Genomic DNA, 15,588 nt, shown 5'->3' on the forward strand with positions numbered 1-15,588 from the left:
TCTAAAACTGTTTAAATCTCTTCAGCCTGGTAACATGGAAACTTTAAAAACAGAAGCAGAAGGTTTCAGTAGTGTAGTCTAATTTGTTCTTTTTATTTAATAATAATCCATATTATGTATAACAGCTACATTCACCCTGGAGAGAAACTAGTGAGGGAGACCATCAGGACCAAGCTGGGTTTCCTGGGTCCAGAGGTTTGGAGAAACTTCTTCCCTTTCTTTCATCACAGCTGTCCTGTGCCAGAAGTTCTGTTGACCCACTGAAAGAGGCATCATTTAAGAAACACCAGGAACACTGAAGCTCATCGCATTGATCAAACAGGACTCATGATCTTCACCAGCAGCTCCCTCACAGGGAAATCTTCAGCACTCCTCCGTAGGCCCGCCCCAGAAGATGGATAAACCCAGCATTTCATGAACACTGTGATGGAGACCTTTGGTTTGTGTAATGTTACAAATACTCGGATACTCCCCAGAGGCTCCGGACTTTTACATAAAGGTATTATATTCAGTCCTGTAGAAAGTTATATATTTAAAAAGATATGATCCTCTCTGGTTACTCTGGTATGAATAACTCTGAATCACTTTATACTTTAACCTTTGTATTGTTTTCATCAGTTCATTTTGCAGTTAACATGTGAACATGGATGACCACTTTTTTTTTTGAGAACTGAGACCTGACAATTTTTTTTCTGATACCTGACAATTTTTTTTTGAGAACTGAGACCTGACAAATTTTTTTTTGAGAACTGAGACCTGACAATTTTTTGTCTGATACCTGACAACTTTTTTCTTGAGAACTGAGACCTGACAATTTTTTGTCTGATACCTGACAACTTTTTTCTTGAGACCTGACGATGTCCTAAAATGTACACCGTACTCGAGGTCGAGGCATTTTTCAGAAAGCGATGTCACTTGCCCACGGAGCGTCTCAACTTTGTTCTCCAACTCCCGTATTGCATCGGATGAGCCGCTAGCCGTGTTGGCTAGCTCTTGCAGCGTATGGCCATGTGACTCTATCTCGTTCCTTAGCGTTGTTATGGCTTTGTCATTCTCGGCTTTCAAGCTGGCTATCTCCCCTCTTAATACAGCTGTGACTTCTGAGATCTTATTTTCAATTTTGTCACAAATTTCAACCTTAACACCTGCCAGTTCAGAGCGGAGTGCCGCAATAGCCCCCAACACTATATTGTCTGTGCTCGTGACGGTTCCGCTGGCGTCTTTACTGTGGCCAGAGGCTTCACTCGGGCCTTCCCCGTCCGGCGTGTCCAACTTTGGCAAAACTTTTTTGGGCATTTTCAACTGGTGTGTAGACACCCAGCCACTTTATCAGACAGTAGTTTAAGTTACCTTCGGTTACTGCCTATAATTACGGTCTATTTGGAGTTTTAAGATCGAAATTAAGCGGAGCTACTGCCGTGTCAACCTCACCCACTCATCGCCAAAACCGCATCACAGTGAGACCTGTGTGAAATTATCCAGCTCAATGTTGTTACAAATTTTGCGTAGTGACAGTCACTGAAGGATTAATTCTTTTTTTTATTGAGGCTGCATGCTCTCAGATCTCTGATAACAAGATGGTTCGGCCTCCAGGCTCAGTTGGGTTTGGTGTTAATGCTGGTGTTGGGAGTCGCGGCCAGTGTAAGCTCAGTGTCTGCGTATACGCTGGGCGCCCGCGCCTGTGTTTGTTATGTAGAGGAGGGGCTGGGGCTGCCGTAGTTGGGGTGCTCGCTTCAGGTTATTCATATTGGTTGTAGAGGACTCAGCATTTGAGCCTATGGAAAGAGAGGGAATAACAGAATGAATGCTCAGTACAGTGATGACGAAAGGTGAAAGAGGAATGATACTTGAAGATTGGAGACACATGAACATGAGTTATTTAAAGGCTATGTGTATGTATAATGTCATGTATATACCTGAGGGGTGTAATCATGTGAAGCTGAGCAGTAGAAAATACACTTTACATGTTTTGCATATTATAAAATGTACATCAGGAGGTTTCTCAGATTGTGCTCGGCAGTGTAACAACTTTAAGGAAGACTATCTCCTCACAGGCAGTGAAATTGGTTTACCTGTTTGCTGGCTGCTGTGGGGAGGCCTGACTTTGGCGAGAGGAGGGACCCCTCGGTACTGGGGGCGTAGCATAGGGGCCTGAGGTTGAACATTAATGTGGAGATGAGGATCTGATGTGCTGTCCAGAGGGCGAAACCTCTGAGCTGTGCTCGTCTTGGTTTGAGGTACCTGGAAGTTAGATGAAGAACACTAATAGACTCATCTTCCAAGACACACGGCATACGCCCATACCAGTGACATATATGTAGTGACATAGTACACAGAGGGAATAACTCTAATATACAGTCTATAGTACCAAGCGGCTGGCTTAAATCCTTATAAGACAAATGATTACCACAAAAGAAGCCACCCCAGACCAGTCATATTAGTCCTCTTGTTAACACAGACTACTGATAATCTACAGACATCAACATTATGTGACACCTTTCACGTGTCTTGTGGCAGTTTGAAAAGAAAGCCAAATACTAACCGCTTGACCTGTGACCTCGAAAGAGCGTGAGCGTCTCTTTTTGCGACAGCCTTCTAAGTCTGCCTCGTGAGGCGTTTGGTTCTTGTTGAGCACCTGTCTGTTACGTGGGCGTGTCCAGGTCACATGCAAACCAGGTCCCTCCCCGGTGCTGCTGGACAGGTTATCGTCTGAAGTGGCGTGTCTCAGCTCGGGGCTGGGCTGCCTGACGCGCCTCATTGGCAAACCTCTAGGGGGAGCTTCGCTTAAAGAAAGGCTGCTCTTCTGCTTCTTGGGGTCCAGGGGAGATGGTGCAGAAGGTAACCGCAAGACATCCACCTCGAGCGCTTTGGAGCGCCGACGTGCTGCTTTTACTGCAATGTTCTGGACCCCCTTTAAAATCTGCTGCCGTTCTGTGGAGACACAGGTAATTTCTTTTCACTGTCATTTTTAATCTCCATTCACACAACAGAAAGAAAGCTAGTTAACAGAGAAACACTACTTTTCCCCATTAGCACTGATTTAATTGTTATAACTGAAAATCAATCGCTCATATTAAACATGAAGAAGATCTGCAGAATATTTCTTGTGTCCTGCTTCAAAAAATACACTTCTAGGTCACCGTGAAATCTGAAGGCTTCATCCTGAGCACTGATGCAAAGTGCTTTAAAAAAATCTTACATCATGGAAACAAACAATCATCAAACTCAAGGGTTTATTGATTTTCTGTTACCTGCATTTAAATACTCCCCCTGTATTTAAACTGTAGATAAAAACTCTGTTAAAATTCCCCAAAGTTCATATGTCCTCATTTGAATATCGTACCATTTATTGAGAGGGGGATATCGGCCCCTGCCTCGCTGCTCTCAGGTGATGAGTCCAGGTGGCTGCTGACACTGTGGCTGAGATGGCTGTAACTCAGAAAGCTCTCAGGAGCCAGAGGCTGCAGCTGCAGACGTGAGATGCAGAGTGCCACATTACGATATGACATTCACTGTGGTACTTTGCTTTCAGTCGGTCTGTCTGAGTGTCAGTGAGGATTAATCAATTCTATGGCTCTCCAAAATGAAATTTTAATTCTGAATGGGGCTCTGGTGGACTCTGGTGAACATAACTTTATCTTGCCAATGAATCACATCTCTCAGATGCATTTACACAGGAAAAAATAATGAGCTGGAGGTGATGAAACAAAGATGTAATTCTTTGGTAAGCTTAGCAAAAAAAAAAGCCTGAACACAGGAGTCAATAGTGAACATTTTATTATGGACAGGCGAATGTTGAAAAACAAAGGGATTAATAGAGTGAAGTATCTCTGAGAGTGAAATTCAAATATGAAGCCATGTGAAGAGAAGCTCTTCTGCATTTTCTCACAGCTAATAAAGCAAAATGAACAAAACCAGATGGTGTTATAGTTGTGCTTACCTCTCTGTTGCCCTTCCCATTTATGTGGATAGGAGGTGGGGTCATTACTGCTGAATTTTTCATTTGCCTGGCATGAGGGCTGCTCTTGAAAACTCTGTTATTGTCCCTAAAGCCGGGAATAAGAGAACAAAACTGAGAACCTACAGTATGTATCCAGACAGTGTAACGAGTTAAAAAGCTTTAAGGCACACATGAAAAAGATGTCCTCTTACAGATCAGGTTCAGGCAGAATGGGAGGCAGGGTATGTCTGCGTATTTTGGCTTGACCTCGCCTGTTATCTGAGCACATGTTACGTATGCTCTCCTGGTCTGAATCTATGTCCTGCATGTTGTCACGACCGCGAGAAGGCAAGGCGATTTTAGGAAGCGAGACCTCCTGGAAGTAAGCACATAGGAGTTAGTTGTACCTTGTGTTCTTCTAAGCTTAATACTACTATAGTATCACTTAGTTTAGACTTTACGTGTCAGCTGTGGTTACCTTGATGGTCTGCCTGATTGTCACCTTTTCTAGGCCAATTGCTTTCTCCAGTTTCCTATCATCTAGTTCCTTCATGTACATATCATACAGCTCCTGAAGGTGTGGAGGTACGGGCAGACTGTGGTCTGTAACACGGAGGATAATTCATGTCAGGAAATAATTTCATAAAAAAAACAAATCAAAAACAACTGATGAGCTCCTTCATGATTATTCAATTGTCTAACTGTCTGGTTCAAAGTAACCTCATTTCACTTCATTGATATTAAACTGTAAAGGGCCTAATAACCCAGTTAGCAGTGCTATATGTATTTAGATGATCTTTGTTTTTAACAAACTTCGGAGTCATAATGCTCACATACTCACCATCAATGAACTGTCTCTGCTGCTGAATAATTTCGTCACACAGGTGTCTGTGCTGTTCAAAACGCTGCACCACAAAGTTTTTCTGTCGGATCACGTTGTCTTTGAGCAGAGCGTGGGACTGCATCTCTGCGTTCTCAATCTCCAGCTCATGGACCTTACAGAGAAGTCCTAGGACCTCGCGTTGCTCCTCTGAGCTAACCCGCCGCGGCAGCAGCTCCTCCAAGCGCCGGGCCTGATCCCGAAGCTCCAGAAACCTACGCTCAAGCAACGCCTTTAAACAAAAGGTATAAAGGCACATTTTAAAAAGCAGACTGTATTTCAGACACTAAAAATATTATGTATGCACTACAGTCAAAGGTTTTATGAGAACGATTCTGTTTTCTGCTATTTTTTTCTAGTTGTAGACAGATATTCCCACCTTCTCCTTGTGAATCTTTTTCTGTTCAGCCATGAGTGCAACCAGATTTTCTCGAGCTATTGCCACCTCCTGAGTCTCCGTGGTGTCTGGAGGAGACTCTGAGGAATCAGAGTCCTTCTCGCTTTCATCCTTATTGACACTTTCCTTCCTCCTCTCCGCACGCCACTTTCTCCTGCGCCTGCTGCGCTCCTGTTCCCAGCTAAGAGAAGAAAATTACACATGGTCACTGACAGAGACAATAATATCTGGTTAATAAAGGCACATTTGAAAGTACATAGTTGAAAAAGTCTTCTGTTTAAAAAAAAAAAAAAAATGCGGCCAATAAAATTCATTATTACATTTGATTTATGTTGTTTTTTTGTTTTTTTGATCAGACTTATTGTCAGGGGTTTGACATTAGTTCAAACACATCACTGGGTCATAACACTTACAATAATTTATATTTATATAATCCACAAACACTGACACTTTCAGGCAACTTTAAGCACGACAAAGACATGCTGTGAGTTTTCAACATATTATCAAATAGCTGGATTTAATAATGTTACAAAGAGAAATACAGGATAAATAGTGTTGGTTAAAGAAGGGAGAAACATGACAAAAAGGCTTGAAACTGACTCTGTAATAGTTAAAAGATTGTTAGAGGTGGCAATCTGGATCTCCATGTTGTTGTTTTCCAGCTCCATCAGGCTCTTCCTGATCTGCATCTGTTGGCGGAAGGCATCCAGAAGCTGCTCCCTCAACAGATCCATCTCCTCTCGACTCTGCTGGCTGGAGTGGGCCTGGACCTCTGCTACAAGGGAAGGGATGGAGATTAGACTCAAAGAGCTCAAAAAGCAGGTATTTTTCAAATATTAAAGTCAGCTGTGAGTGCGAGACCTTACCCTGAACATTGCGGATGTCAGCTCGGTCAGAATTGAGCTGTCGACTCGCCTGTTCGGCAATCTTCTTTTTCAACCTCTCGATCTCGCAGCGCAGGTCTGAGATGATATTGGTGTACTGAGCAATGTGGTATGACACATTTATCATGTTCTTCTTCACCTAAAGGACAAAGATGACAAAGAATACTTGAGATATACTTTGGATATATGAATTATACAATAGAAGTTGGATTTCTAACTGCAGAAAGTTGAGTTGAAGCTACATTAATTTATTTAACTTCTGCTAGAGTGAAGCAACACTGAGACATAAAATATTACTCAGCTCACCCGTGTTCGAATACTTTTGGCACGGTCTGCATATGTCAGCGTGTTACGAGACTCCTCAAAAGCTACAGAGGCAGGGCTAATATGGGCTATCATGACCGTTCGGCTGTTTCCGCCCAAGGAGTCCTTTTGTTTAAAAAAAGAATGATAAATATAAATACACACACAAAAAACATCTAAATCATCAACACAGATGGTCCCATATAAACCTTTAGAGGACTGTACCTTCAGGAGACGAGTCAACTTGCTGTCTCGATAGTTGACATACTTGTTACCATTTTTGTCACTCAGGGCGTTAATGCAGTTGCCCAAAGCCAGGAGGGAGCGGTTGATGTGGGCCCCTTCCTTCAAACGCTGACCTCTATTTTGAGTCTGATAAAATAAAATAAAAATGGATGAGTAATGAGAAAACTTCAAATATGCTTTTAAAAAAGGAAAATATTCCCCCGTTTCTTTTACTGCTCTGAAGGTGATTTAAGTAATATAATAATAATAATAATAATAATAATAATAATAATAATAATAATAATAATAATAATATAATAATAACAGTAATATTATGATAACACTTACTTTTGGGTGGCACTGACAAAAAAACTGAATAAGTATCAACAGATTAACACAGTTTAAACCTTTTAAATTAATAAGTTATACTAAATAGAGGATTCATTAATGATGGTGATATTTGAGCTATGTTTTCACAGGCTTTACAGCCCCCGGACACCAGGGGAGTGTCAACATTAGTAAGCTATTGTTGGCTGTTTCTTTCGGTGGTGTAGTTGACATGTTTCCACTCCTGACCAATAGATGGCATTAGCTCCAATGCTTGGTCCATCTAGTACTAAAATAACACAACCTCACCTTTTGCTAACTACATGGATGCCTCTTGTTTACAGGGAGAGAAAATGTTCTTTGCAGCTTCATGTGACTAACACCTGTGAGGTATGCTCAGCCTTGTAATGCGCAACTCATCAATATTATGCCTTTGAATCATTCAAATAGTTTCCATGACAAATAAGTGCTCTCACAGCCTGACCGCATGATTATCTCATGGTGAAGAACAACAAGCCTGTGGTAAAATGAGCATCAGTGACAAGCTATTCAAATGAAGGAATAACGCAGTCTCAACCTGAACAACTGCCAAAAAGAAAAAAACAACTGAACAAATACTTGAGTTTTTCTCACTTAACCGCTTGCAAAGAAAAGGTCAAGGCGATAATAGAACCCAGAAAATGAACTGGCTCGCAGATTCTCTTCATCGCTGTACTGATAAATATCAGTGTGACAATACTAAAAAGAAATTCCATGTACTGCTCTTCGCTTTTATATCTGTCATTCTTATTTTCTCTGTGAAGAATGTGCTTTAATATGTCATCTTCCAAGTCTTTATTTTGTGTTAGTTTTCTGTAGAAATATCTAGAACACTTTTCATAAATTCCTGGAAAACAAAACAGTGTTGTCTAAAAAAAGAAAAAAAGTGCAGACATCAGATTTCATTTATGAAAAGAAATGAGTTGTGATACCATTAACACAGTTACGGGATTCATGTTTCTGACCACCTGTCAAATTTAAGTCCACTATGAACTGTTTTTGACTCTACTTAGGTAGAGGTTGCAGGTATCGTGTCACAAATATATGTTAAAATGAAAAAACAAAAGCTGGTGGCCACTGGTGGACATATCCTACTGGATCAAGGGACTCTGATTATATTATATTTTTTATAAGTCTCCTAAGATTTATGATAACGTCTATCCTCTGAAGAAATCATTCATTGTTCCCCATGGAGACACGATTCATGGAGCAAACCCTTGTACTGTATACAGACACATCACATTAGCCACAGCCTTGAATCTTGACTTCGGTGGGTAAGCACTTGATAAAAGTAGCTTCACCCACACTCACTCCCTCTGAATAAATATATACATATATAAATATATATATGTACACACACCTGTGCTGCTCGTTCGGAGCCGGCGAGGTCAATCATGAAGAGGCGTGCAAAGCGGACCTCCTGCAGAACGTCACGACAGCGGCTCTGCTGTTTGACAGCTACTTGTAGCACAGCGTGGGAGCGAGATGACGTCTGATTGGCGGCTGTTGGCTCCTGGGTGCGCTGTTTGTTGCCCTTCATGAGGAGCTCCATGATCTAGAAAAACACAGGTGTGAGTTATTTCTGGTCTTTGTAATTTCTGAGTGTTTTGATTGAAATAAATGGGTCATGTAGTGCTTGGAAAGGTAAACTGACTCACCTCTTGAGCATTGATGGTGGACACCTCTGTGATTCCAGCAACCTGAATAACTCCCTTAGAATCTTCTCTTAGGTCTAAGAAGCCTGAGGATGGATTCAGCAGGTCACGGATCATCTCATTGTAGATCTAATAACAAACAGAATATATGTATAAATATATATGAACGGACCTGTAATAAAGATCAGAAAGCTAGGTTACAGACACACATTAACTGCGAAAATGCTTACATCCATGGAAAAGGCTTCATTCAGCCTTTCAGGCCTCCTGCATAGACTGAAACCTGGTACAAAAACATCAAGTGCTACATTTTCAGCAACTTGTCATTAAATAACCTCTACTTGTTGGGTGGCAAGCTGTCATCAAATTAACGTCAGTGCGCTTTTTCATGAAAGCAGAATTGAAGTGACTTCTCTGAACTGACAGTAATGGCGTGAGCGTGAAGGCCCACAGCCACATAAAAACCCAGTGTAGGAAGTTACATCCTGGAAAGTGACCACTGGACGACAATCTGCCAGTGGGTTGGAAATGTTAAAGATGCTTTTTATTTGTCGAGCAGACAAACCCACAAACGCTAACAAGAGGATGCTTTTACTGCCACTGACAGCTGGGTGGTTGTTCCGTTATTTTTTCCATTGGTACACTATGATTGCTGGTGATGTTTAAACAAGCCCAAGTGTACAGCAGCTCTGAGAGGTTCTACTGAATCATAGTGGTACTTTGAGCTAAAGGTTAAAATACACTCATGGTAAACGTGCTAGAATCACTGTTAGCACAAGACACAGCTAAGATATACGTTCACAATACAAAGTGTTGAATAAATTTAACACTTGACAAGATGATGGCTTTAAAAGAAAATAATGGAATGATTAAAGATTGCTGGATAGTCAGAAATATTACAGTGTAATACATCAAAGCTAGCAAAGAGGATACAAAAACAACTGTCAGTGCAAACTATCGCAAAATCTACTTAAATAAATACCAACAATCAGCCTAATGCTGTCATGATATTAGAAATGTAATTGCTAGTGAGACTACCAGCTGAATTAATGATTCTTGATACGCAATTTAACACCAAAACAAAGTGATTATTACATGTACTTCAACACAAACGTCTTGATTAAAACGTTACGCTGTTGCCAGTTACTTTAGGATAACAGCACAAAGTACTTCCATGTCCAACAGTGTCCACCTGTCTTCATCAAAGGTATCCTAAATATTAGTTCTGGTGACCTCTGGTGACCTACAACAGCTTTCAATCCGAGTAAGTAACATGTCTGGAAAAGTCTAATACTAACATGGTGCCAAGTAAACTGAAAAGGCTTTTGGAAATCAGACATCATTCAGAAAGAAACCCATTTCGTAAGAGAACTGGCTTTATATTCTGAACCTTCAGATGGACAAAATAGTAGTTAGTTATTTGGACAAAAGCAGCTGCCAGAACCCAACCAGCTTGCAGAGTTTGCCATCCTTAGAGGCTCACTAATGTAGCTAAAAAGGTTTCTCTTTCCATTAAGGTTTCTAAATCTGCCAAAACCCACAAACCAGAATAAACATGAACAAAAAAGGAGGACGGCTGTGTGCATGTGAATGGTACAGAATGGCTGAAGGTGTCCTTTTATCAGTACAGGCTATATTTATGTGCTCTGTGCACATGTTTAAGAGATTGCACATGTGAAAGAGATTGTGATCGGAACAAGGAAAGGAACAGATGTGTGCACTTCGCCCAGTAAGGCTATAAAATGGCGTTTAAACTCTTTGTGGTGAGGCAGCAGCGGTAACAGATTGCTCCCTGGAAACAGCAAACACACATGTCACGCACACACTTGTTTCAGGATTCATCCCGATGAGTTCAATACAGGTCAGAGAGCATCCAGACTCAGCGACTAGGCTTCCTAATAGGAACATTTTAACTTCCACCCACCCAGAGCGCTACTAAAAGCTAGGCTTCAATAACATTGTCAGTCACTGAACATAATGATAGAGTCTGGCACTGAAAACACAAAATGTCATTTTGATGTCAGATGCAAAGCCCACTCTGAGAGGTTAGATTTGTATCCAACAAGTACGTCTATTGTGCTCTTTTCATTTTTCATCTCTCTGTTTGTATTCCTCATTTTGTTTTCTTTTGCCTGGAGCTTTTCCTTTTTGTTTTCTTCTCCAAATTTCTTTTGTTTCCTGACAGCCTGAACATTTCTGAATAAATCTGACACATTTATTTGTATTTTTGTACTGCCATCTTTTGCAGATCTTGTTGCAAAACTATAACAGATAAATTGTTCACTTAAAATCATAAAAATAACCTCAATGACACAGTTACTTTACACAGTTACTTTCAAAGATTCTTTTCATGTTTAATTAAAACAGAAAAAACCCAAACCAACAAAAACATTCAAATATCTTGCTAAATGACGTGGTGAAAATTGTAATTAGATCTCTTGAATGATCACCTTGTTGTTGAATTGTGCTATACAAATAAACTTGCCTTGCCTTGCCTTGCCTTGCCTTACTGTAAGGCTATATTGTTTTTGTATTTTCAAAGTGAGGAAAAGCCTAAACGACCTCTTGAAGCCTGTAGCTATACTAATTCACACCAGCCAGGATAAGTTTCTTCTGTCAGAGTCAAGTGAACCAGCTCTATTGTACCCAGGGCTATTAAGGCTTTTGTTGCTGAACACACAGAGTGAGCTGTACCTGCTTGTCAATAATGAGGTGTGGAACACAGCCAACAGTGAAACCGCCATCCTCAGCCTGTGGTTTTATCTGTGGTTCATCATCCACTGAGAAAAGCAAAGGTAAGAAACACCTAAAAGTACTGAACCTTTCTATATAAAGGCACATGTAAATCCAGTACCCAAGAATAGTTTCCAGTTACTGTTGTCAATTTATAGCAATGTGCTGAAGTAATGATGACAAGAGACAAGGATGGCATGGACTGAGCAATGGTCTCTTCAATCGACCCCCGCCTATTCGCAGTTCAGTATTCGCAGATTTTCTTCGTAGGGCATTTCTAAAATATTTGCTAATCATTTTAATTTTATTTTTGTGACTAAGTAAATTTTTATGATAGAAAAATGATTTACTAATTTTCAAATATTCATATTAATGTAAACACAGCAAAATATCAATAAAATGTCGAAATTCCAAACACAAAGCTCCCGGGAAAGAAAATGCAGCTTGGGAAGCTGAAATATATCAGCATTTTAAGAGGGGGTCCCAAGTATTTGAGCATTTCAGCTATTCACGGGAGCTTGTGGTCCCTACCCCCTGTAAATACCGGGGGTCGACTGTACTATAATTCCCTTGTAATGTATTCAAATCACAATTCAGTCTAACTTAAAAAACAAACTTGAACTAATAGCCCCAACACAGGAAAATCACTTAAAAAACTTCATTCCAAAGTTCAAATAAATTATTTAATTGTTTGCATCAGTACTTCACCTAAATGTAGTTAAACTCAAAAGCTAATTAGGAGGTAATCAGCATCACAAAAGCACATTTTGTATGTTTGGTATTGCCACAGGATAAATAATTAGTCAGACGTCGACACTGTTATTAAAATATAATCGCTCAGTAACTTTCGTTCACTCAGAAGCAAACGCATATTTGTTTTTTAATAACATTTAATTGAATTTTAATAGAATATCTACATAGGCATACCCAAGCCCATTTTCAGGAAACCATCAAACCTGCGCTCTAGTGCAAAACTGTTCAAAACTAATGCGAGTTTATGAGGTTAAAAAATAATTTTTTATGAATCAAATAAGTTAGCACAGCTGAAAACTAAACAACCTCTAAACATTGTACTAGTTGAGCGACTCAGGCTTCAGCATTTGTATGTTATTACAGTCTAAAATTGTCCCCCAAAAAACAGTAAAACTCAAACTTTTAAGAAATAGAGACAAATTTATGTGGAAAAACTGCCACAAAAACTAAATGCAATGGTGGGTATTACTCCAGTGAGATAACAACACAGACTAAATCTAACCAACACAGTAAGAGAGCTGGGAGTTTCCAGTTTTTAGTTTGACAAACAGGCGCCTCACAGGTCCTCAATCAGCAGATTCATTAAAAGATGCCCACAAAACACGCTAACAGTGAAGAGGCGACTCCTGGAAGAAATATCTGAGTCTTAAAAATGATGCTGCATATCTGAGACTAGGCAATATGAAAATAAAATAAAATGAAAAATAAAACCTAGACACTGAGCATAAGAAGATTAAAAAACCCTGCAGAGACAGGCTGATCAAAATGAGCTCTCTTTGGGTGAAAAAACAAACTAACCCCAAAACAATTTGTGAACAGAAGAATAAATAAAAAGACCCAAACTACAACTTCCTCTGCAAAAACTATTTAGAAAAGAAACAGTTTGCTTTTATTTTCTCTGCACGTTCGGTGAACAGAACAGCCACCACATCCCTTTTTAAGTGCCCATCAACCAAGTCAGTTCATGTGTCCAGATGACCTAAACTGAATGCCAATTATAATTTCTATTCACACTGCAAATCATGTGATTAAGTTTGAGTTTTCATGAACATTTTCTGGATGATCCTAAACTTTATAAATAAAGAAAGATAACACAGTAAATGGGAGAAAATAGTTTTTGAACATTTCAGAGATTTCTCAGCCCTTCAATGCATTTGATGTTGTTACAAAAAGCCACATTTCCAACAATAAGAATCATTTGAAGATGCAAAACATACAGACCAGTAACATATACTAGTCGAAACCCCCCCAAACAAAACACAAAAACAAATAGGCAATGCAAGCTTTAAGTCATGACTGCATTTTCTGTTAGTACAACATTTTAATCTTTTAGATACCCAACTGCCAGGGTTCTGGGTCTCCTGACCCAGCATGTTTAGTTCTTTGCGATTTTTGTATTATTGTACTTGTGTGAGGTATTCTATGGTTTCTAAGTTCGATCCCTTGCCCTTCATGTTTCTCTGTGTCCCCTCTGTTCTGTGTAAGTCTGTGTCTGCATGTTTGAGTTTCCCTCTGTGTCTTTCGGGTCTTAGAGTCCTCTGCCTTATGGTTTATGTCTCTGCGTTTCTTAGTTGCTGTCTCCACCGTGTCAAGTTCGCGTCTCTGTGTCATACTTCCTGTTTTACTTTGAAGGTCCATGTCTTATGTGAATGCATCCTGCTTTGCTTGTCTCGTCAGTCCTGATTATTCTCCCAGTTGTGCCCACCTTCTGTGTCTCATTCCCCTCGTTACTTCCCAGTGTATTTAAACCCTGTGTTTCTCGTTGCTGGACCGTTGCCGACCCTCGTCAGTGTAACCCCAGCGCAGTTACCTCGAGAGTGTTTTCTCAGCGATTTGCCTTTATAATCACTTCGTGTCTCTGTGTACAGATTCCCTGGACCAACCCCTGTGTTACCTGAGTGATTGGAGTGTGAAGAGGTATGTGAGGAGTGGACGGAGTGTGTGTGTGTGACTTTCAGCGTCTTTCCCGTTCGTGTGTGGACCCCCGGAGCCCGGCTTTCCCCTCACCTTTGTAAATAGATCACCTGGTGTATTGTAATAAAGACTCCTGTGCTTTCAAGACCTAGAGCCTGCGCGTGAGTCCGTTCAGTCCCGTTGTGACACAAACATATTCTGTCAGTAGTTTTCAGTTGTGATCAACTGGTTTCAGTCAGTGGCAGGATTGATGTGTTTACTGAACACAAATGAACTCTCTTGTACAGTCCAGAATCAATCAGTTTATTGTATTTTCAAGCCAATGCTCTCCAAACACAAAAGAACAGTGTACACACAACACTGTCATCAGTGCCACCATGCCGTGACTGACTGAAATTGGCTAAGGCTGAGCTACTGGCATGCTGGATGCTGACATGAGTGTCCAAAGCTGTTCCTGCAGCCTCGCATATCCATGAGAGTACTATCACAGATCTGATTCCTCTTGACGAAAATCGGAGTGGTGAGCGGTACCAAGCTGAGGTGTTAGATAGAGCTTGACCATTATAATGGTGGGACTCATATCCCTGGGGCTGATACGTTTACATTTACTGAAATATCAGAATCAGCTTTTATAACAACAGATAAATGAAAATGTTAAAAAGTCAAAACACTCTTCAATCCTGAGTGTTCACGCTGTATAATTTGTCGAGCAAAGGATACTTTGAAACTTCCCTGTAGGCGACACCTTTCGCCAGAAACACAACAATTAATTGATCTGAAGAGAGTCGGCCAGAACTTAAATAAGTTATTCCCAAGCTGTTGTGACAAAAAAAACAAAAAAAACAAGATAATATGACAATGCAGTTCACAAACTATCTTAGCAAGGATTCATAAATTTCTATGCACATCACAGGTTCAGGAAATTCATTTAAGTTTCATGTGTTTGACAGAAACAAAAAATATCAGCTCATACATTGAAGTTTTAAATCTTCAAATATTGCTATCAGTCTTAAAAATCCTACATCAGGTGGATCTGGAAACTTGCTTAGTCCAGGTGCTGATGGGTGACTGCTTGTATCACTTCCAGAGGTCACCTCATTTGAAATGTTTTGTATATCTATACTGCATATATGTGCATATATTATAAGTTCCATTGCATAATATAAAAATGTATCTAACAATCTTATTCTCTCTCTCTCTCTCTCTCTACTGGGCTGCAGATAAGGATGCCCAGCTCACTTCAGATGTGACATGGATGCCAGAAAAAAGTAAAGCGATAGCTGTATCTGCCTACTACGGGCATTAATTAACAACATCAAATGTTACAAGAACAGTGTGAAGTCCCCCCCCCCCCCAAATAAAAAAGACAAAACCAAAAAACAAAATCCCATTTGAACAGTAGACAGAACCAGCGATGGATATCTAATGTTCATACCTCAAGAAATTAGTGGTAATTACTGAGTGAGCAATCAGAGTAATGGATCTAACATTTAGGGTCTCACTGCAGAGCAATTAGATGTGTCATTACTTGAGAGTTC

The 15,588-nt window shown here is 40.2% G+C and overlaps 1 protein-coding gene across 2 annotated transcripts in view; it reads right to left on the bottom strand.

Annotated features, from left to right (window-relative positions):
- Positions 1-283: 283 nt before the first annotated feature.
- The window catches only part of kif19 (kinesin family member 19), a 41,732-nt gene continuing 26,427 nt past the window's right edge, over positions 284-15,588 (bottom strand). Inside the window, exons 6-20 of one of the 2 annotated variants that reach the window (XM_085416864.1) lie at positions 8,654-8,779; positions 8,356-8,550; positions 6,630-6,776; positions 6,408-6,530; positions 6,084-6,240; positions 5,818-5,989; positions 5,200-5,398; positions 4,782-5,052; positions 4,419-4,543; positions 4,153-4,316; positions 3,941-4,046; positions 3,344-3,467; positions 2,543-2,931; positions 2,073-2,241; positions 284-1,775 (exon numbers count right to left, since the gene is read on the bottom strand). In XM_085416864.1, coding sequence (XP_085272990.1) covers positions 1,648-1,775; positions 2,073-2,241; positions 2,543-2,931; positions 3,344-3,467; positions 3,941-4,046; positions 4,153-4,316; positions 4,419-4,543; positions 4,782-5,052; positions 5,200-5,398; positions 5,818-5,989; positions 6,084-6,240; positions 6,408-6,530; positions 6,630-6,776; positions 8,356-8,550; positions 8,654-8,779 — 2,595 coding nt within the window. In that variant the 3' untranslated portion in view covers positions 284-1,647. Of the gene's footprint in view, positions 1,776-2,072; positions 2,242-2,542; positions 2,932-3,343; positions 3,468-3,940; positions 4,047-4,152; positions 4,317-4,418; positions 4,544-4,781; positions 5,053-5,199; positions 5,399-5,817; positions 5,993-6,083; positions 6,241-6,407; positions 6,531-6,629; positions 6,777-8,355; positions 8,551-8,653; positions 8,780-15,588 lie in introns of both variants that reach the window. The other variant, XM_085416863.1, reaches the window with a different exon arrangement.

This window comes from Rhamphochromis longiceps, linkage group LG8 (assembly GCF_057381845.1).
Source record: "Rhamphochromis longiceps isolate RC_006_pf linkage group LG8, R_longiceps_female_GT1.1, whole genome shotgun sequence".
Taxonomy (NCBI): domain Eukaryota; kingdom Metazoa; phylum Chordata; class Actinopteri; order Cichliformes; family Cichlidae; genus Rhamphochromis; species Rhamphochromis longiceps.